The sequence below is a fragment of the Plectropomus leopardus genome, chromosome 1 (genome assembly GCF_026936395.1).
Source record: "Plectropomus leopardus strain MGB_pleo_1.0 chromosome 1, ASM2693639v1, whole genome shotgun sequence".
Taxonomy (NCBI): Eukaryota; Metazoa; Chordata; class Actinopteri; order Perciformes; family Serranidae; genus Plectropomus; species Plectropomus leopardus.
Window position 1 is genome coordinate 8,946,710 of NC_142176.1, and position 20,534 is coordinate 8,967,243.

At 36.9% G+C, this 20,534-nt stretch overlaps 1 protein-coding gene across 1 annotated transcript; it reads right to left on the bottom strand.

The window, feature by feature from the left end:
- Window positions 1-953: 953 nt before the first annotated feature.
- LOC121945508 (photoreceptor-specific nuclear receptor-like) lies at window positions 954-7,566 on the bottom strand. The gene is made up of 8 exons (XM_042489722.2): window positions 7,148-7,566; window positions 6,380-6,530; window positions 5,642-5,745; window positions 4,305-4,595; window positions 3,574-3,752; window positions 2,531-2,771; window positions 1,805-1,910; window positions 954-1,486 (listed from the first exon to the last, which is right to left on the bottom strand). The coding sequence occupies exons 1-8, from the start codon at window positions 7,236-7,238 to the stop codon at window positions 1,354-1,356; spliced, it is 1,296 nt and encodes a 431-aa protein (XP_042345656.2). The 5' UTR covers window positions 7,239-7,566; the 3' UTR covers window positions 954-1,353.
- Window positions 7,567-20,534: the final 12,968 nt, after the last annotated feature.

The window sequence follows — 20,534 nt, forward strand, 5'->3', positions numbered from 1 at the left end:
CATTGACAAAAATTCAGATAGACAGAAAGATATCAGCACCTCAAAACTGCTTCTGTGGTATTTCTTACTCCCAATGTCAGCATGTCACCACATTTTGCCATGAAAACACAAACACAGAGATTCTCAAGATGAAGATAATACGAGCTGTGCCGATGTTTTCACAACTGGAAATCTTAATTTCCAACGCTGTCATTTACTTCATACACAAACTCATTTTTTCATGTGAGAACAGTCACCACATTCTTGGTTTAACACGATTACAATGATTACAAGTTTTCACAGACTGCTATTATGTTTATGAATTATTTATGAATCAAATGACAGCATGCCAGTGGAAATGAAGAATGACAGGATCAGTGTTGTTTCTTATTTCAACCCTCCATCTGTAACTGTATCCCTCCATCTCTTAACAAGATGACCACAGAGTCTCTGCACGCAGGTTTATCACCCAAATACTAGACTCTTGTTTGTATCCAAGAAAAGCCCTTAACAGGCCCTTAAACCCAACATGTCTGTTCCATACAGTAATTGCATATATGAGAAGTAATTGGCCTTCTGTATACAGGACTGATTGTCTCTTAAAGGGCAACTTCTGAACAAGTAAACTACATTTTATATTTTGTGTGTGTGTGTGTGTGTGTGTGTGTGTGTGTGTGTGTGTGTGTGCGCGCACGTGTGCATGTGCGTGTGTGCGTGCATGCGTGTGTGTGTTTAACAGACAGAAGAGGGCGCTATTTGATCGATTCCCTGCATCACATGGGCTCCGGGTCTCAGTAAATATTTAAGTCTTGTGGCTGACACATAATATATCCCTTTTTTCCCCTCCCTCGTTTATATATTTGTATCTTTGAATCATGCAAGGAATTATTTCCATTATAAGTGAAAGTCTAAACACTACATCGCCTCTTGTAAAGTGTATAAAACTGTGTAAAAACAGAATCAAAAACCATTTTCAAGCATTTTTTTTTACTTTATGGAGTCATGACATGAATAGAACAGTCACAGTAATGACAGAATGGAAATACCAAACAAATAAACATCTGATTGAAAATGTCACAAAACAAATATAATGAAACACTGGTAGGATGAAATGTATCATGAGTCACTTCAGACACAAATGAAAGTCTAAATATAATACAAATAGACAGAAAGCATGAGGATAAGAACTGGATTGCATTTTCATTTTCTGAATGACCTGATGTGGAAACAACAAACAAACAATAAAGTGGCCTTTAAAAAAATAACAGCACGCAGAATCTCTGATATGTGTACAGAAATACAAAGCAAATATCTCTCAAATACATCGTCCCTCCACACCTGGAGGTTACTGATGACTGCACGGGTTTGTGGGTTTCAGTTTTTGAACATGTCACACAAGAGTTTCTCCATGGGAGTGTTTCCAATGGTCCTGTGGAAGAACAGCAGCTCTATCCGCTCCGAGTTCACGAAACGCAGAGAGGGAAGGAGAAGAAGCAGCTTTCCAAACCTGAACACACACACGAAACAAAAACTTTCATCCAACAGGAAATTCTACAACATATATGAACAATTTGTTGCTATCTCATTTAATGCACAACTCTTAAAGAGCAAATTACAAGTTTCAGTTCTTAATGGACTGTTAATGCACCATTAAAATTAACTTAGTGTATTTTTAATTTCAAAACAGTTTTAATGCTGTTTGAAGAATAGCTGGGACCACCACCCTTTTAATTATGATTCTAGAAATTATTTATGTAAGTTGCTGTGAGGCTATATATATATATATATATATAGGCACTGAAGCTGTAACATACAGGTAACATACCTGGCTGGTTGACTGGGGTAATGTGAGCGGATGTGTTGTCCCAGCATCACTTGAGACTGATCCTGCAGGTTCTCCACCTGTTCTGGATCTTTCAAACCACGAGTCTCTGTGCAGGAGAGGAAACACCAATGTCAGTCACACAAATTCAGACAAATACTGTTAAAAAAATACAGAAAAAGTAGCCATGTAGTACGAGTTGATGCAACTCTCTGCTCATAATTACACCAATTCATATTGACAACTGAATTATTTTTATGTAAAATCAGCAGAGAAACAACCATGAAGCTTTTAAAGTCAAAACAGTTTATTACGATAAGAATATGCTCAGTATATATTATGACAACCTGCAGGAGTGGTGGGTTTAAGTTTATATTTTACATATTTGTATTATGTTTGTATCATTTTATGTGATAGCATTTAGGATTTTTATTTTCACGTGTGTGCAAGTTATGCTTCTGCTGGCAACAAGGCAAATTTCCCTTTCATGGACAACAAAGTTGAAAATCAGAAAGATTTAGATTTTGGGTGTCTTTGGGTGGTGCTAAAGGGAAGCTCATAGGAGGATAATCCTCTATGGAAAAATGAATATGCTCATTAAATGTTATGGGAATATTCCCATTATTTATGATCCAATTCTGATCAACAAAGGTGCCTGATAAAAGGTCAGGGGAAAACTGAAATCATGAAGTACGTAAGTCTTCATTTCTAGCCCCTCTGGATCCTCACCTGGCTTGAAGAGCACGATAGCCTTGAGGCAGGCAAACTCAGTGGGATCGACAGCGAGCGCCTTGAAGCGGCTAAAGACCTCCTGCAGGAGGCGCAGGTCCAGGCTGGTGTAGCTGGTCTTTCCCTGCATGCCGGGGCAGAGGTCTGGCAAAGAGAGCAGCGGGCAGCTGTCCAGAGGCAGAGACCACTGGATGGCACAGAGCAGGAAGAGCTCGCTCCACGCCTCCTCCAGCAGGATCACCTGAAGGGACACGAACAAGACATGTAAAGTTAAAACTGTGAAGAAAAAAGCTTTGATTAAGCTTCAGTGGTTTGTCAAAGTAAAGGTTGTATTGTATTTTTAAAAGAAATTAAACTATAATCAAGCAATAAACACAATATTATGAAATCATTTAGTACACTTGTGACCAATTTTAATTTAAAAAAAAAAAAAATTTGTGACTATCAATTGTTTTTCTGTTTATATTTGTATGATTATATTAAGTATCATATTAAATATATTTTATGACAAATATTTTTTATCTACAAAATCAAAATTGTGAGCTAATACGAGATATCGGGAGTTTATGTTTTCATTTTTTTTGTTTAATTTATCGATCTATCAAATATATCTAAATATCTAAATATATCTAAATGATGATGTGAAACATGCACATATATGTACACGTTGGGTTTCTGGGGTCATTAAAACATTTTCATTAAAAGACCAAGATTAAAACTAAACTGGGTCCCAAAATTAACACTGCTCACAACCTTATTTTCCTACAGATTTGTATAAATTGAATGCAACAAAATATTTGTATTTTTCTGGTAGGGATCCGCGGTTTTTAAAGCAAAAGTATATTTACTGAATTATTTTTTAAACTGTCACCTTCAAAATGTCAGAACCTACACATATACAACAAATTTTCTCTGAAAAATATTGTGACTTACTTTTACTTGCAAATTTAAAATAAAAATCTGAAAATAAAAATGTAACATTTACTTCAGTCTTAAAATAAAATTTTAAAAAAAGGTATATATAATTTTTGTAGGAATCTCACCTGGTCTCTAAAGGGCAGGTTTGAAAACACTGGCAGGTTCTTGGCCCACTTCACCGACATGAAGAGCAGCCTTGCTGATGTCTCGTACACATTTTCTGAGCTGGACGGGTACAGAGCCATGTGGTACTCCGAGGACGCTCGCTCTGGCTCATTGCTGGTCACATCAATGTTCTCATCGACTAAAAACAGGAAAAAAAGAGTTTAAGCTAATGCAGAACTGGATGATAAATCTCAATGTCATACTGTGATCTGACTGAGAAGATGAGAAAACTTTCAGTGGACCGCTGATCACTAAAAGTGGCCCGCTATTAAATACGCACAACTGTAAGCCTTAATAAAATGTCAACAGGTGAGTTATACAAAAATTCTCCTCTGTGCAGTTGTCAAGAATGTAGAAATTAGCTATAGAGACCAAAACCATTTTTTGTACCAGGCTGTAAACATGTTTATTTCTGCTGTAAAGTTGGGCATTTTAACATGGGGGTCTACAGGATATAACTCGCTTTTGGAGCCAGCCTCAAGTGGTCATTCAAAGAACGACAGTTTCTTGCACTTTCATGTTGGCTTCATTTTTCAGGGCTTGGTCTTTCCAGTCCAGTTTCATCCACAAACATTTAAGTTCATGAAGCTAGGATGGTTGTCTTGTAACACTGTTTTCGTGTTACATCCCTTCATGACTCCAAAACCTGGAGTGATGAATGTTGCATAATACCATCCCAAACCCTCCTCACCGTCCTCGGGCTCCAGCTTGGCGCAGGTCTCGGCCGTCATGAGGCTGGCCATGAAGCGATGGTTGTTCTGGGGACTGATGCAGCGCTGGGGGGCGACAGAGGAGGTGATGGACATGGAGGAGGTGATGTGGGGCCACGTGATGACAGAGGAGGAGGAGGAAGATGACGAGGAAGATGATGATGAGGAGGTGGGCTCCCGTGTGGTAGCCAGGTGCTCCTTCTCAGGGTCCACGTCGATGGAGTCCAGGCGGACCTGAGCTGTGCTGCGGGGCTGCCGCTCGTTCTGCACTGCTGCAGAGGGGAAAAGGAATAAAACATGATGAGATACATCTGGGGTTTTAATTTTGACCTCACAGTTACATTTGAAGATCAGACAGTGAATGTTTCTAACATGATCTGCTGGATGTTTTGCATGTTAAGAACATTTACTGGCGGCAAAAACATTTACTTTGTATAACAAAAAATATGTTTAAAAGCTTACTTTGACATCAATAAACTGCAGATACAGGTACATTTGAACTTGACAGTTCACCTCCCATTTCCAGTCAGGTCCTTTGTAACTACCTCTCAGAACCATTATTATCACTACAGGATCTGTTGATCTTTTATTCAGTCAGTTTCACATAGTTTTTCACTCGTTTTTTTTTTTTTAAAGATCTCAAGAAGCTAATCTTGTAGGAGTAAAGTATTGTGTAAATAATTAATAATGACACAGTGAATGTAAGCAGTGTAAGTATTTTATGGAAATCCTTGTTTTATTTTTATTGATAACAATAATAATTATAATAATTATAATAATGCATTTTATTTATAGAGCGCTTTTCACAATACTCAAAGGCAGTTAACAGAGACAAAAACAGAGTCAATTAAAGTCAGTAAAACATACAGAATAAATAAAAACAAGATCAGTAAAAGATCAGTTAAAATGAGTATTTCTTATTTTGGAAATTGTTTATTATTACTGTTATTATTATTATTCGTTGGTTTTTATTTTTTTGGTATTTCTTGTTTGGAAATTGTTTTTTTTTTTCTTTTTTAACTTCCTTGGGCTTATATCTAGTTGTTGTTGTTTTCTAACTGCAATTTATTTCTTTTTTTTCTTCCTTGGTTTTATTATTATTTTATATGTAGTACTACTTGTTTACAGAAATCATATACTTATCCCTTTTCTGTCAATATTTTTTTTACGACTGTTGAACTGGTGGTAATCATTAAATTGTGTCCTTTCACAAGTCTTCAGAGATTTTTTTTATACCACTTGTGTATTTTCTTTGTTTATGTATTTTTTTCTCTCTCTTTTTTCTTATTTTATTACATGCAAAATAAAAAGAACTTACCATCCTTATTCATGCCCGCCTGCAGGCACTTCTTCAGCCGACACGCCTGGCACTGGTTGCGATGAGCTTTGTCCACTGGACACATGCCTGTACCAGCCTGGCACCTGTTAACCCACAACCGAGACTTTAAAGGGGGAAACCAATCGAAAACTAACTATAAAAATTATGAAAAATAAAAATTTATGGTAAAAAATGATCTGATGTTCATACTAATTTATGTGAAAATAAAAGTCACAGGTTGAGAACTTACCTAAATTTAAAATACTTCATAGCTTGACCTTTACCAAATTATTATAACTACCGCTATGGTTCAAATGTAAACAAACAGCCTCACTTTTAAAATTCAAAAAAGGGAGTGGAGCTTATTTCTAATGCCAAATTCAGTCAAAGGTTTTCAAATAAACACACACTAAACAACTAAAATCTTCTTGATCTTAATGTTTACATTAATACTGTGTGCTCAGTAATATAGTGGCAACATTTTCAGTTGCAATTAGTTAAAAAAATGCAATTACTTCATTTTGTTATTATGTGACAAAATATGCTCTGAATGGTCATGGGAATGCTTTGGATAACACCCTAAAAGGGGGACTGCTGTCCCATAATGCACCTCTTTTACAAAGTAGTTTTAATGGAAGGGGAACATATTTAATCACTGCACCTGAAGTCAATTAAAGGACAAAACTCAACTGCCGAAACAAAGTTTTTATCCAGAAGCAGAGCTGGATTTTCTCTTGCCTGTAAATGAGCCTCCTCCTCACGCTGCGTTTGAAGAAGCCACTGCAGCCGTTGCAGGCGTAGATGCCGTAGTGCTTCCCGCTGCTGGTGTCGCCGCACACTTTGCAGACCAGAGCGGGGCTCAGGGCTTTGCCCGGGGGTGGACTCTTGGCTGTGAGTCAAAACACATCCACATAGTGCACGTCGGTTAGTGCCATTCATGTGGTCTGGTATTGTTTCATACGTGTGCCTGCCATCTGTACTGTCAGCTCAGTCTACTGCAACAGCCGCTTAGGCCTGAAAATCTAATTTAGTGGATGATTATGAATTTAAAACAATAAAAATGGCTGGAGGCAGATTAACAGCTAACATAAACGATGCAAAGATACTGACATTTATCCAAATAAACCCATTAATTATACATACATTCAAATAACATAGCTTACAGTTGGATAAACATTCTTCTAGGCCTTTAATTAATTATATTTTCATTTAATAAATGCACAATATAATTGACTTTTATGCATATTTATGATTTTTCAGTTTCTTAATATTTGTGTGATGTTAAAGGTTTCATTAAATTAAACAGATGGTTATTGAGTTAAATATTCAGTTATAAAAGGCAAATCAAATCTCAAACATAAAATCAAAAAACTAAGATGATAAATATAAAAAACCCTCCATAAATCAACTAAAAAAAAATTAAATTAAAGATCAAGTTTGCATTTTTCAGACATCATGGACATCTGTTGCTCCTCGTTGCTCTGAGTGGTCATGTGAAACTCTCACCTCCTCTGCTGTCGTCTGTCCCGCCACTTCCAGAAGACTCACTTGGGGAAGCAGACGACATCATGGGGATCTTCAACATGTGATCCTCCATTACGAAAATGTCTCTTCAGGTGGTGACAACTGGAGTAAAGAAACTTTAGTCCTCTTCTCTGGAGTGTGAAGTGTCAAGATACAGTTTCCAGGATCAAATGAGAAAAAGTTCAAGCTCCTTTTGGGTTTGTTGTCATAAAAAACACTTCAAATATAAAGTATGTAGCTGTCAGGCCTCCAGTGGTCCCCAGTGGGCAGATGGTGGGTTGATCCTCTACTGTGTGGAGATACAGATGGACTGGGGTCCTGCCATGAGCTCAAGCTCACACTTGTTGCACAACAACAGGTTGCGTGTCCTCCCTCTGGCCGCCGGGGTCCGTCACTGTCTGTGGGTGCTCCTCGGTGGCAGCTCCTCAAAAGGGAGCCCAGGAGGAGGGTGGAGGAGGGGGATTAGCCCCACGCGCTGTGTAAGCAGCACGCTTATTTGTCATCCTCTTAATCTTTACTGTTCATCTACTGGATCAATCAGTCACATTGCCAGAACATTGGTGCTGCTGATCAGATCTCTATCATGTCTGCAAACAAAAACAGGAAAAAAACAGCAACAGTGACGACTCCTAAAACTCTCTGCCGTAACTTTAGACCAGTTCCCATGCAGCTCCTCGTGTCTCCTCTGTCCACCAGGGCATCCATCAGTCAACGCTCCTCTTCAGTATCTGCATTTGATTACATGAGGCGCACATTATTATATTTACCAGCCTCTTCAATTTGTATTTCCCTTCCTTTTTTTGCCTCCGAATTCCAGCTCCATTTCCTCCTCGCTGTATATTTGATCTGTGTGATTGCCTCCCATCCATAATGACCCCCAGTGTTTGCTGATAAGCTGCCCATTAACTCCCATTTCTCTCTTTTTTGACAAACTAGAGATCATCCGCTTCCCCTCTGGCTGCCAGAAGAAAAAGGTCACAGGAGGAATAATAGAGTTTTGAATGGCTGATGTTTTAGGCGACACTAATTTAGCTTATTCATGAGGATCTCGCATTTATTATTAAGCAGCTAGAATCAGTGTTGAGCTGCAGCTAACAGGAGACTGGAGCACCAGAGCCGCTAAAAACCAGCGTCCAAAACTCAGCTTGTAATCACATTTAAATGAAATTGGCTTGTTGTTTACCAAAATGCCAGACAATTTGGGATAAAATAAAAAGCACTTGACAATATTTCTGTGATTTAGACAAGAGAGGCTTCAAAAGGAAGACAGACAATGAAAATGAAAATACTGGATTGTGAAAATCAAACTGGAGAGCAGCCATGGAGGAGCTCTGTGGAAGTGTAGATGTTTAAATTCAAAGCAGGTGTCAAACAACGCTCCCGTTGTTAATGACAGTTTGGTCGTCCTCTAACTTTCTGCAACATTTTTGTCATTTGTCTCTTCACACAGTTGAGTGCTTCAAGCAAATGATCTTAATCTGACGAGGACGCAAGCTGTCACGTTTCTGACATCTGTGCGCTGGCATCTGTACCTTTGTTTGTTTGTTTGTTTTCTGTATGTTCTGCACTTGTTAATAACTGCTTTAATGACTGATCTTAAATTGGACATTTGAACACTTTAAACAGAAGAACAAGCTGAAACCACAACATCTGATATATAACACTGCTTATTGTTTGGGGTACCCGCAGACCCCAGAGGTTTACTTTTAATCATATCTTGCAGGGGCTGTTTTTTGATCAATCCTTTTTATGACTTTATGTCATTCAGCCTAATTAGTTCATGTCATTGTTGGTTGTTTCTTTCAGTTTAAATTTGTGCTTTTTATATTGGGGCCCCAGCAGTTTTATAGAGGGAAGTCTTTATGGTGTTCATGTTTGCCATAGGTCATTCCTTAAAATATCAGAAACTTTTGGGTTATTGGAGCGCTCTGTAGTCATTTCGACAGACTCATTCCTAGTTTGCTTTATTAACAACATAGTTAGTTAGACAGTTGACTTTATGTTCAAAGTCAGCTTTCTGTTGTGTCTGTTTTTTCATATTTTTCCTAATTTTTTGGGGTAACATAACATATATACATATAAATAACTTTGAATGACAAGTATTGTAGATAAAATTAAATTAAATATTAAAAAATCTCCCTATTTTTTCTACTGACCATTGTCAGTTTCTTGTGAGGGTGGGGTTGCACAGAGGGGGTGAACTCTTGACCTCTAGACTTGTTAAATCCTGGTTACATCCAGACTGACATATTTCTCAGTCATTTGATCCGTCCAATTATATTAAAAATGTGTGCAGCTTATATGACACAGAGTTGATATTTATGTTGAACAGCTGTTTATTTTGAATATCAGTTGGGGAAAATGAAAACAACTGCTATATTTGTTTCATCTCTACTAAACTCTAAGTAGAAATTTTGCTCCAAGGGCAAAATTTAATGTTGATGTCAGCGACTTCCAGCACCACAAAAACAAAGCCTGACTGTAATTGGAAAAACAAAGTGGAAAGCAGTTAAGTAGATTAGAGTTTGACCACATTTTGTCTGCCTGGGTACCAGAAGACGAGAGGGGGGAAGAAACACAATTAGCTCAAAAGATTAAAAGAGCAGCGAAGACACACTTCTTGTGGGCATCTTTAGCCATATGGTGGCTACTCTCTTCATCCCTGGCCAACACACTGTTGACCTTTCGAAGATTTACCAGTTAATTAGTTTTCTGAGGTCAGTGTTTCTGCAGGATTTCTGCGTGGATTCGCCCAATTACACACTGAGTATTGATGTGGGCTTGAAGTCATTCATGTTTCCAAAAGCAGTCATGAAACACATATGGTATATTTCCATTCACCTGATTTTATGCAAATCTTTAATTTGTGCAGAAAAAATGTTTGTTTTGGGTTTTTTTTTAAGTTGGTTACAACCTGATTTTATGCAAACATTTAATTTGTGCAAAAATGTGTCACAACATACACAAGAAACAGTAAAGAAAAATGTTTAAACAGCATTTAGACCAGAACAAGCTAATAGACTAATGTTCGACTCATCTCTTCTTCATGTATTATGCAGCTTTAATTTACTTATAATGTGCTGCTGGTGCCTTTTAATATCTTATGAGCAAACCTCATGAGGGATATCATTATTGCTTTATTATTTATTGAAATTGTGTGTATTATTTGCTCAAATAATGTAGGAAAAGGGGTAAGGATTTGGGTTTGCAAACTCAAATATTAACCTAGGTCATAATTATGAAAAAAAAAATAATTAAAGGAGGATCCAGAAATCTCAACATTTTTGGGATATCTGTCATTCACAAAATACAATCCTGCAGTTCTTTATCCTTTGTAGGTTGCTCAGACCATCTCACTGGTCATCTGCAAACAATTTTTATTATTTCTAATACAAAGGACTTACTTACTGCTTCTACAATTATTACTTTTATAAGATAATGCTTTTGTGGTTTAGGGGTCCAAGGTGTTGAATTAGTATAATTGCATCCTTCATAATTCAGGCTTGGTTGGATTTCTTTGCTGCATGGCCTAACAAATAATTAAATAATCCCAAATTTGAATATGTGAGATCTACCACAAACACCTTCTCTAATTTTACATACACATCTTTAAATTTATTCTTTCAAAATAGGGTCAAGCTCTTCTGCATGACGGTCCACATTGCTGATGTTACAAATCTTTAAATGTCCCACTGAACTTAATATTCTCTCTTTACTTTATACTTGCAATTACCTATTGACAAAATGCAGATTAACGTTACACACGCCATGAAACCAATCCCTGCATGGGATCACATAAACACTACTCATCATTATACTTACCTCCAATTCTTACGTAAGAAAAAGATCATTTGTTCATTAATATTTGCTCAAAAATGACCTTGAAAATGTCTTAAAAAGCATGAGTGTCTGATACCTGTAAACACCCTGAGACAGTTAAGCAGAGAATATGACTGTGTCATCTGCATACAGTGTGTGTTCCCTGTCCACTATCAAAAAAAACCCAGAAAAAATTACATATTTGGAGATACATAACAGAGTTTTTGTTCGTCTGTCTATATGTTCATCAGTATTTATTTTTTATCTCCCCTTTCTTAGAATGTTAAAAAAAATTATCTTTAAAACATGTAATGTTTTAAAGATCATTTATTTAGCTTTTCTACTTTTTTCACAGTGAGAGGCACAGACAGGAAAGGTAGGAGTCAGAGGGGGTGACATGCAGCAAAGGGCCGGGACCGGACTCAAACGTATGCAGCTGCAACAAGCCTTAATGGTACATGCTCACCCCGATAAGTTACTGGGGCGCCACATGTAAAGAAATCCTTAATACCTTTCTGGATCTTTAAAAAAAAAATGAAAAAAAAAGTCATTTGTTCCCTGTCCTTACTTTTCTGTAAATATTGCTTATATTTATTAAAAAATATTTTGTAATATCTTACTAATAAGGACACATCTATGTATATAGTAAATTATCTTTTCTCCAAGAGAAATCAATTAAAGTCATAAAAGGTGAAGCACATACTCTAAGCGGATCTTTCAAAACAAGACACATGCCATCAATAATACGACCTGCGTTGAATAAACGTGACACCTGCGACAGGAGTGTGTGTTGGTCCTGAGCTGCAGATCAGATCTGCTCTCTATGTTTAGAAGATGACTCTGCCGCGGAGATGACCAGCTGCAGCCGGCTGGCTGGGCCAATCGCGGCATTATGACGGTTTACATAATAATAATAAGCCGCAGTACACTGTGACACCATCAAGTTTTAGGTGAAGACTTGCTTACATGAGCAGGCCATAGATTAGACCAAGACAAATAGATTAGCATGAGAGCAGCCTTATATTAGGGTTCAAAGAATGATTAGAGGAGCCGTGTTATGTAATGATGTTGATGAAGCTCCGCTGAACTTCATGCAAGTCTTTGAAAACAAACGATGGCACAAACCTCCATTGACATGTCCACACCTGATAGAGTTGCAGCCTTAGATTTTTACCACCAATATACAGAGTCTGAATGAAACTAAGTACAGTCACTCGTGTACTGAAGTACAAAGTTGGGGTACTTGTGCTTTACTTAAGTATTTTGATCTCATGTTACTTTATACTTCTTTATCACTACAATTTAATATTGCAGTTTTACTTATGTGACATCTTTAGTTATCAGTTAGCATGTTACAAATTAATCTCTATGGATTAGAAAAATATAAAAACAACTGCAACTGTTAAGGCAATCTTAGAAATTGACCCCCCAAAAATACACTACTATAACTACAACTACAACTACTACTAATACTAATACTACTAATAATAATGATAACAACAACAACAACAACAACATTAGTAGTAGTAGTAGTAGTATTGTTGTTCTTGTTTAATTTAAAAAGATTGTGTTTGGTGAAGATAGTGTTGCTTTTTCTTTAAATGACTGTAGGCCAGTAAACCTGATTTATTTGTTTAAATGTTGAGGTTTGGACTGTTGGTTTGTGATTATGTCACACAGGGCTCTGAGTGACATTTTATTTATTCAAATCAATCAGTTAATTAAGAAAATAATCATTAGTTATTAGTTCGAAATGAGGTCCACCTCAATCAAATTCAACAGTAAAATCCTGCCTGTACAATACTGTATAAGTAATAATAATCTTATGATATCATATATAATAGTAAAACAGTCACAGGTGACTTGTGATTGTTTGATTGGGTTTTTAAATGATTTTTATAGCTGAGGAAGAAGGAAACGTTTCATCCTAAAGAACAATTCATCTTTCAGTTCTTCTGAGAAATCAAAAATAACAGAGGTTGGAGGTACATGGTTTTCTCTGTACAAGAACAATAATTCAGCCCACTCGCTACAGCAAAATTATTATTTTTGCAAAGAATGAATATATTACCTTTGTACATTTCATACATATCATATCAACATTTCTGAGGCGAGGTAAAAGCTGATTTTGTCATCTGAAGGTGGAGGTGATGGTGGAAGTCATGTCACCGCGGCGAGATGCCTGCCAACCTGCCGACTATTGGCAGGCAACCCCTATGATACATTTCCACAATGTCTGTGGCACCAAACCTTTTTTTTCAATTATTATTATCTCTTTAAGCTAAACATATTGGCCATGTTTGTGTAAAACCCTTTGCGTTTGTCACATCTGTTGTTCACACCTTACAACATACATGATTACATCACCGCCCTCACACTCAGTAACCTCAACAGTCTGAGCAGGACGCACATATGAAAGAATATGAAAGATAAAAGAGCACACACACACACACACACACACACACACACACACACACAGAGAGAGAGAGAGAGAGAGAAGGAGAGTGTAACCATGAAGGAAACTCAAGGAGGAGGGTGGAGATGAGGGGTGGGGGGGCAGTTAAATCTGATCTGGCCAGTGCTGACGACGGCAGTGTGGCTGCGTCCTCACATCAGCCCTGTGTGTGTGTGTGTGTTATATAACAGTGTGATAAAGCTGCCTTTGGGATCTGATTGTGGCGGCTGAGCCTCTTACCTGTATGTCAGGTGTGTCAGGTGTGTCAGGGGGAAAGCTCCGGCAGCAGATCTTCATCTTCCACATCACACATCGTTTTTAAGGAATAGTTGGTGATGAGTGTTTCCTGCACTGATGCTTGTCATTATTGAGTTTTCCTTGTTTTAAATAGATAAACTAAACACAAATTTTGATCATGGCAGTCGGTCACTCTGTTATTTTAAAACCTATTGTCCAGTGTGAATCCAGTCAGAGTCCCCATCACTGTTATGTTTTCTGATTTCTCTTGAGGCCTCCTGGGACATTATGAATAAAATGGTACAAATCATTAATGTTTTATGTTTTTGAAAGCATTTCTGTGAGAATGCTGGTTCTAGTTATCTATTCACTTATTTCCCCCTTTGTACACATTAAATTCTAATTGTTTGACTATGTTAACTTTATGTTTCTAACATTTATTTAAAGTCTCCAGTTCTGTTTCAGGTTTTTTTAATGCTAATTTCAACCATGTTAAAAGCATTGAATCTTAAATATCTATCATCCTCCCTGGATCACTCTGGGGCCCGTTCCAGATGTACCGGAGGCCGTGCAGCCTGTGTGTAAACTGTTGGCAGGAGTGTGGCCGGTCGTGTGTCCAGCTCTCTCTGTCCTGACCTAGATCTCTGACAGCAAACAGCTGCTTTCTAAAGCGACGTCGTGCTGCCATCAGCAGAATGGCCGGGAGAGATAAATGTCAGATTGGACCTCGGCTGAGCCTCTTGATGCAGCTCAGGGTCCTGTGGTTTGTTTAGGAGATCCACGGACACTTGGCAGCCAACTGCTGCTGCTGGCATTGCTTTGTTTATAGCTTTAATTAACACTGTTTGCATTCAAGGCATAAAATAGAAGAAAAAAAACTTCAAGCTGCCAAAAGTGGCAATCTTGTGTTTGCTTCAGCGAGCATCAAATGTACAGTATTTGACACATGAAACTGAAAGATTAAAAAAAAAAGAAAATTACTTCATTTCTGCAAATGCTGAAAGTGAAATCCATGATGTGGTCTTTGAATTCACGTCCTTGTTAAGCTGATTTACAGGACAGAAAAATATTTGAATTAGGCCAACAATTTTGTGTAAAATTGAACGTAATGGTTTTCCTGTTTTTCAGGTGTAAATTGTGATTGCTAATCAATACTATTTTCCTTTTTCTTTTTTTTTTATTTTAGCAAGGCCTCCAAATTACACAAACAAATTACTTTTTTTTAGCAGAATGATGATGGCCATTCACTGATCTGGTTAGGTTTGGAGTTAAATTAAGCACTGAACTTTTCATGTTTACTCTCACTGATTAAACTTGATGAAAACTTTTACGATATCTTTTCATGTGTTATATCTGTGTTCCTCTGATGTAATTATAGTATATGAGGTACTGCACCTAACAATACGTGTCTTTTTTTTTTATCCGACACTGCTGTACGCAGGATGACATCATTTGTCAGTGAATTGCTGTTAAAGAAAAAATTAAATAAAAAAAATAAAAAATGGTTAAGTTTAAGGGGAAAAATGTAGTCTGGGTTCAATCATGTGCTTTGTTACAGTCAGGGGACCTTTGTCTTTGGGGTAGATTTTGGTGGGGACACAGAGGACACATCTGTATCACTTTTAGAACATGTGCACTTGACTCCCCTAATAAAAACGTGGAAGTAGCAAAAGTAGCAGAGGACTTAAACCAGTATTAAAGATACTTACACTATAAAGTGATGCAGAAAAAGCACAAATCAGTGCATGAAAATTCTCCAGAGTGCATGAATTTTAATGTTTTCTGCATTGGACTGCTAAATGTTTTTGACTCCAACCTCATCAGCCAGAGGAGGAACACTCATCTGTAACTTCAAATCTTTGGTCTCTAGAAAACATGATGCAGTACATAATTTTAGACATTTGTTTAATGTGCAGATGTGTATTTTTAAAGTTAACACTATTATTTTGTTGAGTTGACAGGAAATGGACAGTGGGTTTATCATAAGGTATAATTAAAGATTATAACAGCGTGGACATTTAAGTCCACAGTTGAGTTCAACGGTGAATCAATTTAAGAGGATTTGATTAATCCTTTTGAATGTCAGCTGTTGTCAAAGAGTAGGATTATAACTTCCAGGTATTCTCTTATTTACCAGGTATTGTATTACTGCACCAGGGACAGACTTTATTTCACAGGTATTATTTAATACATTAGGGAAATACAATCAAGAAAATATGGACAGTTGCAAAATGTTACATATTATCAGGCCCATTCACCTCTCATAACAGAAGTTTTAATCAGTAATATTTGAATATTTTAATATCTTTCATTTTTATTATTCCCAAAACTACTCTAACTGCTCCTAATGTGAAAAAAATATTTGTTAACTAAAGCAAATTTGTTTAATCAACATAATGATGATTCAGTAAATTATTTTTGCTGGTTTTACAAAGCTTAGAGAGTAACAGCAAGTAGATAAAAGTTAAAATTTTTGAACACCTTTTTTGCATTAGTTGAGTAAAACAAACTAATTAGACACACGTCTGACAGATGGTTGTCAGTCAAAGACCTAATTTACCTCGACCACTGCTGCTGCTGCTGCAGTGGATTAGTTCAGATGACTTTAGATTAGATTAGGGCTTGTGTGGAAATGCAGAGGAAGCAAGAAGATTATAGCAAATGAGGTAACTGAAACAACTATTGTTATATTTCTTTAAGCTACAATACAGTATTTTTGCATTGTTTCAACAGATGGAGGGATAGACTGTATCTTAAGGAGCATTATACTTTCTGAATGATCATTTAATAACGTTGTCCAAAATTGAAATTTTAAAAATAAAAAAATAAAAATAAAAATAAAACATGCAAAAAAACCATTTCATTTGCTTGTGGACTATCGGGGATAATTAAAGGAAATTTTAAAAAGTAAGCAATTGATTTTTCTTGTCTTAAGTGTAAACTAAGTTTTTTTTTCTGAATTATTCATTTATTTATCTATTTATTTATTTTACAAAACAGTTTAGGTTTCGGTGACATGCATTTGTTTGAAATTTCAGAATTAAAAATCAATCAGTCATTCAATCAACCAATGTAAAAATTAAAGTTGAATAAAATGTCAATGACATTTTTATTATTTTCTTTTACATTTTGCTTCATTTTTATTTGCCATGTTGTTGATTTTTTTTTTTTTTTATACTTATGTTGCTTGGATTTTTCAAATAATCAGTCAATTTGAGAAACTATTGTTTACATCTGAGGAAAAACACTGAAAAAAAGGGAATTTGGAAAAAAAAAAGTATAATGTATAAAAATTGCCTAATTTTTTATTGGAATATAATACTCAGGCATAAATACGTGGTTTTAAAAGTTTAGATTTTTTCAGTCGAAAAACTTCTATTTTATATACACAGGAAAAAAATGGAAATGATACCTTTTAAATAAAAAAAATACTTATACTTACTAAATACTTACTAAAGCAGCAGTGTAAACACTACATATTTCTATTAACAATAGCATTAATGGGGCTCTAATACCCCACTCATCTCCTCACCCCCTCACCCGTCCACCCCCACTCACCCTCTGGCTCATCTACTGACTGCTGACACAGCCATTACTCACCAGTTTAAAGCAGCTCTTTGGCCGTGCGGCTCAGCGGGTTCGTTAAGATTTCGGGTGGAGCAGGCGGGGGGTGTCGGTTGTTGGTTTGGGAGGAGGTGGAGTGCAAGGGGTCAGGACAGTGGGCAGCTGGGATTACCACCAACCCACCATCTGCCATCCAAATCATAATCACAGTGAGGAAATCAATTGCCTGAGTAAATATCATAGGTGTTTAAAAATGTACATTCATTTATAGGCGAATTTTGAGTCTGTCTGCTGGTTATCAGTCTTATAATATCTTTGGGTTGTTATATATCATTTGCCTCAAATATGATCCGAAATTACCTCTTTATCCCTGTATGTCTCTTTTGTTTGCAGTGATGGAAAGTAAATACTTACATTATTGGAGGTCCTGTAATGCCACTATTTTTGTATTTTTATTTTAATTTAAATGCATGACTTTTACTTCTAACAAAGTATTTCTGCACTGTAGTTTTTACATTTATTTATGTTAAAGACCTGGATAGCTCCTCCAAACACTAGTTGTTGGTAGTAAGTCCGATCCTCCTGTTTCTGTTGTTGATGTTTCCTAGCGTTTCAGTTTACGCCTGTTAAAGGGAGTATGTCTTTCAAAAGCCATCTGGTGGTACCACTGTGAAAGATGCCATCAAACAAACAAACAACAAAACTGGTTGTGATTTAGCAAGTCATTGCTGTGTTTCCGGTGGTTTTTAAGCACAAATTGTGGTTGTTTTTTACCAAGACATCGCTGATTTTCCTATTGAGATAGTGTCACCCAAACATGGTATTTTAAACCAAAACATGATATTTATCTGACCATAATCAAGTGGTTTTCGTCCCTAAATCTAACCACATGTTAACCACAGCTTTTTGGAAACGTATCCACTACATGATAACATACACATGTAAGGTATTAAGGTAAGGTATTTTGATAAACTTTTATCAAAATATTGAACTGTTCCTTTAACATACTGTCTTACCTGATCCTTACCAAAAACCTTATCATGACATGAACAATAAAACCAAGTGTTGACCCTCAAACATTCCTTTGAAGAAGTGAGGACCAGCTAAAATGTCCTCATTTTCCAAATGTGTCCCCACTCTGTTGGTTAAAATGTGTTTCAGTCCTCACTATGTAGCAAGTACAAGAACACACACACACGCACAGGTGATTTCACTTGTGCTGTCTGATTCGAGTGACTGACTGACTGACTGACTGACTGTGTTTTACTCAAGTTTCCCTCTCTTAGTGTTGTTTAATCTGTTACATCTTCAAAACTTACACCTTTACTCGTCTCATTGGCTGATGGAATTTACTGACCACATAAAACATGTGTGGGTGAGTAGCATGTTTAAAATGTAGTCCTTGTGTTTATTTTTTACATAAAAGCCAAAGAGTGATCAGATTTCAGCATCTTTCAAATCAATCTGATGGGATGGTTTTTTGGCTGATTTGGTTATTGTTATTTTTTTCAATGAAGCATGAAAAACAGAGGTCTATGTGCTGCTCTCAGCCAGTAACTGAAAATTGTTGTTTAAAAGTTCTTTCAAATTATTTGGTATAAAGTATTTTACCTGCTTTCATTACAAATCAACTTGTGGCTGGAAACTTTTTTTTAATAGGTCTACTTTGTATCAAGATGTTGACTAATTTCTGTAAAATCCCTTCAGCAGTGAAATTATCGCATCACATACTAAGTATAAAACTTGCATAGCTGTCTCAGTAACATTTTAAATCTCAGTTGGCTTTGTGAGTGAGACATCCATGAATGTCTGTTTATTTTGTGCAGTTTTATCCTCTGGAAAATATCTAATTTGGAGTCAAGAGTTTAGTGAAAATTAGCATTATAAAGTATATCACAGTTTCGCCACATCAAAGCTTTTAGTCAAAACTTCAAACTGTAACAAGACGCTGCAGGTGCCATATCAATAATCCAGTTCTACCTTAATTGGTTTTGTGAAGGACTCAGACTCAGACACAACCTAGGTTTAATATGAACCCTTGGTTGTATCATGGGCGGTGGCCCCTAAGCTGACCAATATGACCAATAATGGTCAGATTTATCTTTGAAGAACACAGATGCTGCTCCATATGAGTCATGCAAATAACATGCAGAGCTTACACCATCTAATTCAAACAGATGCCTCGCCTGGCACACTTTTCCCGCCTTTTACTAATGCATCATATTGTTATCTAATCGGCTCAGCCATAATTAAAATGATATCCATATCCTCTCTTTTCAACCACATTATCTTCAAATATTCAAATCTCCAACTCATTTAATCCTCAAGAAAACAATTAATTTCTGTGGATCAGCATGTAAAGAAACCTCCCCTATGTCCCCTGATATAATGTGTAAGATAATCGGCTAACATATAGCAGCTCCTGTTTATTGTCTCAGACTGTTTAGAAAACCAATATGGCCGTCCACAGAGGGAAAATGGAAGATCCCGTCTGATGCAGCAGGAGCCGGTTTCCCTCTGAGGTCAGCGCAGTGGTCATTTATTGTTTTGTTGTTGAGTGTGATGCTGCGGAGGAGCGTCAGTGGAGGATTAGCGAGCAGTGGCACATGTCAGGGAGTGAGAGTGTGGACTAGACCGGGCGTCATGGGGCTCAGAGCTGCTGACACACGACCGAGCACGCTTCATGGCAGCACAGATTCAGAGGAGAGGGCAGCTTGTGTATTAACATATCTGGTGATTCATCATACAGCCTGTGTATGGTGTGTGTGGTTTCTCCGCATGTGATGCTCACCTGCAGACTTGCAACGCTTGTGCTGATATCACAGTTAAAGAAAGTTAGTACAGATTTGGTAACAATCCCTGTTAAAACTTATCAGTATTTAGATGGTGATAGCTGGTAGCTGGGGGCGTCCTGTTTTAAAAGCAGTCTAAGACTGTGTCTAAACTAAAACTGAAGTCTTTTTTCTTTATAAATTTCTTGTTCTGCATTGTGACGGTGATTTTACGATGCCTAAGAAAGATCTCTGTTGGATCGCTTCACAATTAGAAGTATTAGTGAGTTTTTAATTCATGGACAAACTGAGGCGCCAGTTAAACCAGCAAACTGTGGGACAATTTTGATTGTGGGATTGTTGTCGGTGAGTTTTGGAAGATTAACTTTCTCATGTCCAGAGCAGCACTTGTATCTTTGAGTGAGCTCCTTTGAGAAAGCTAATAGTAACAATCGTAGTACACTTTACTACCTTTGTGAAGAAGGGAGACCGCATAAGACAGCCAACGTCGACAAACACTTGG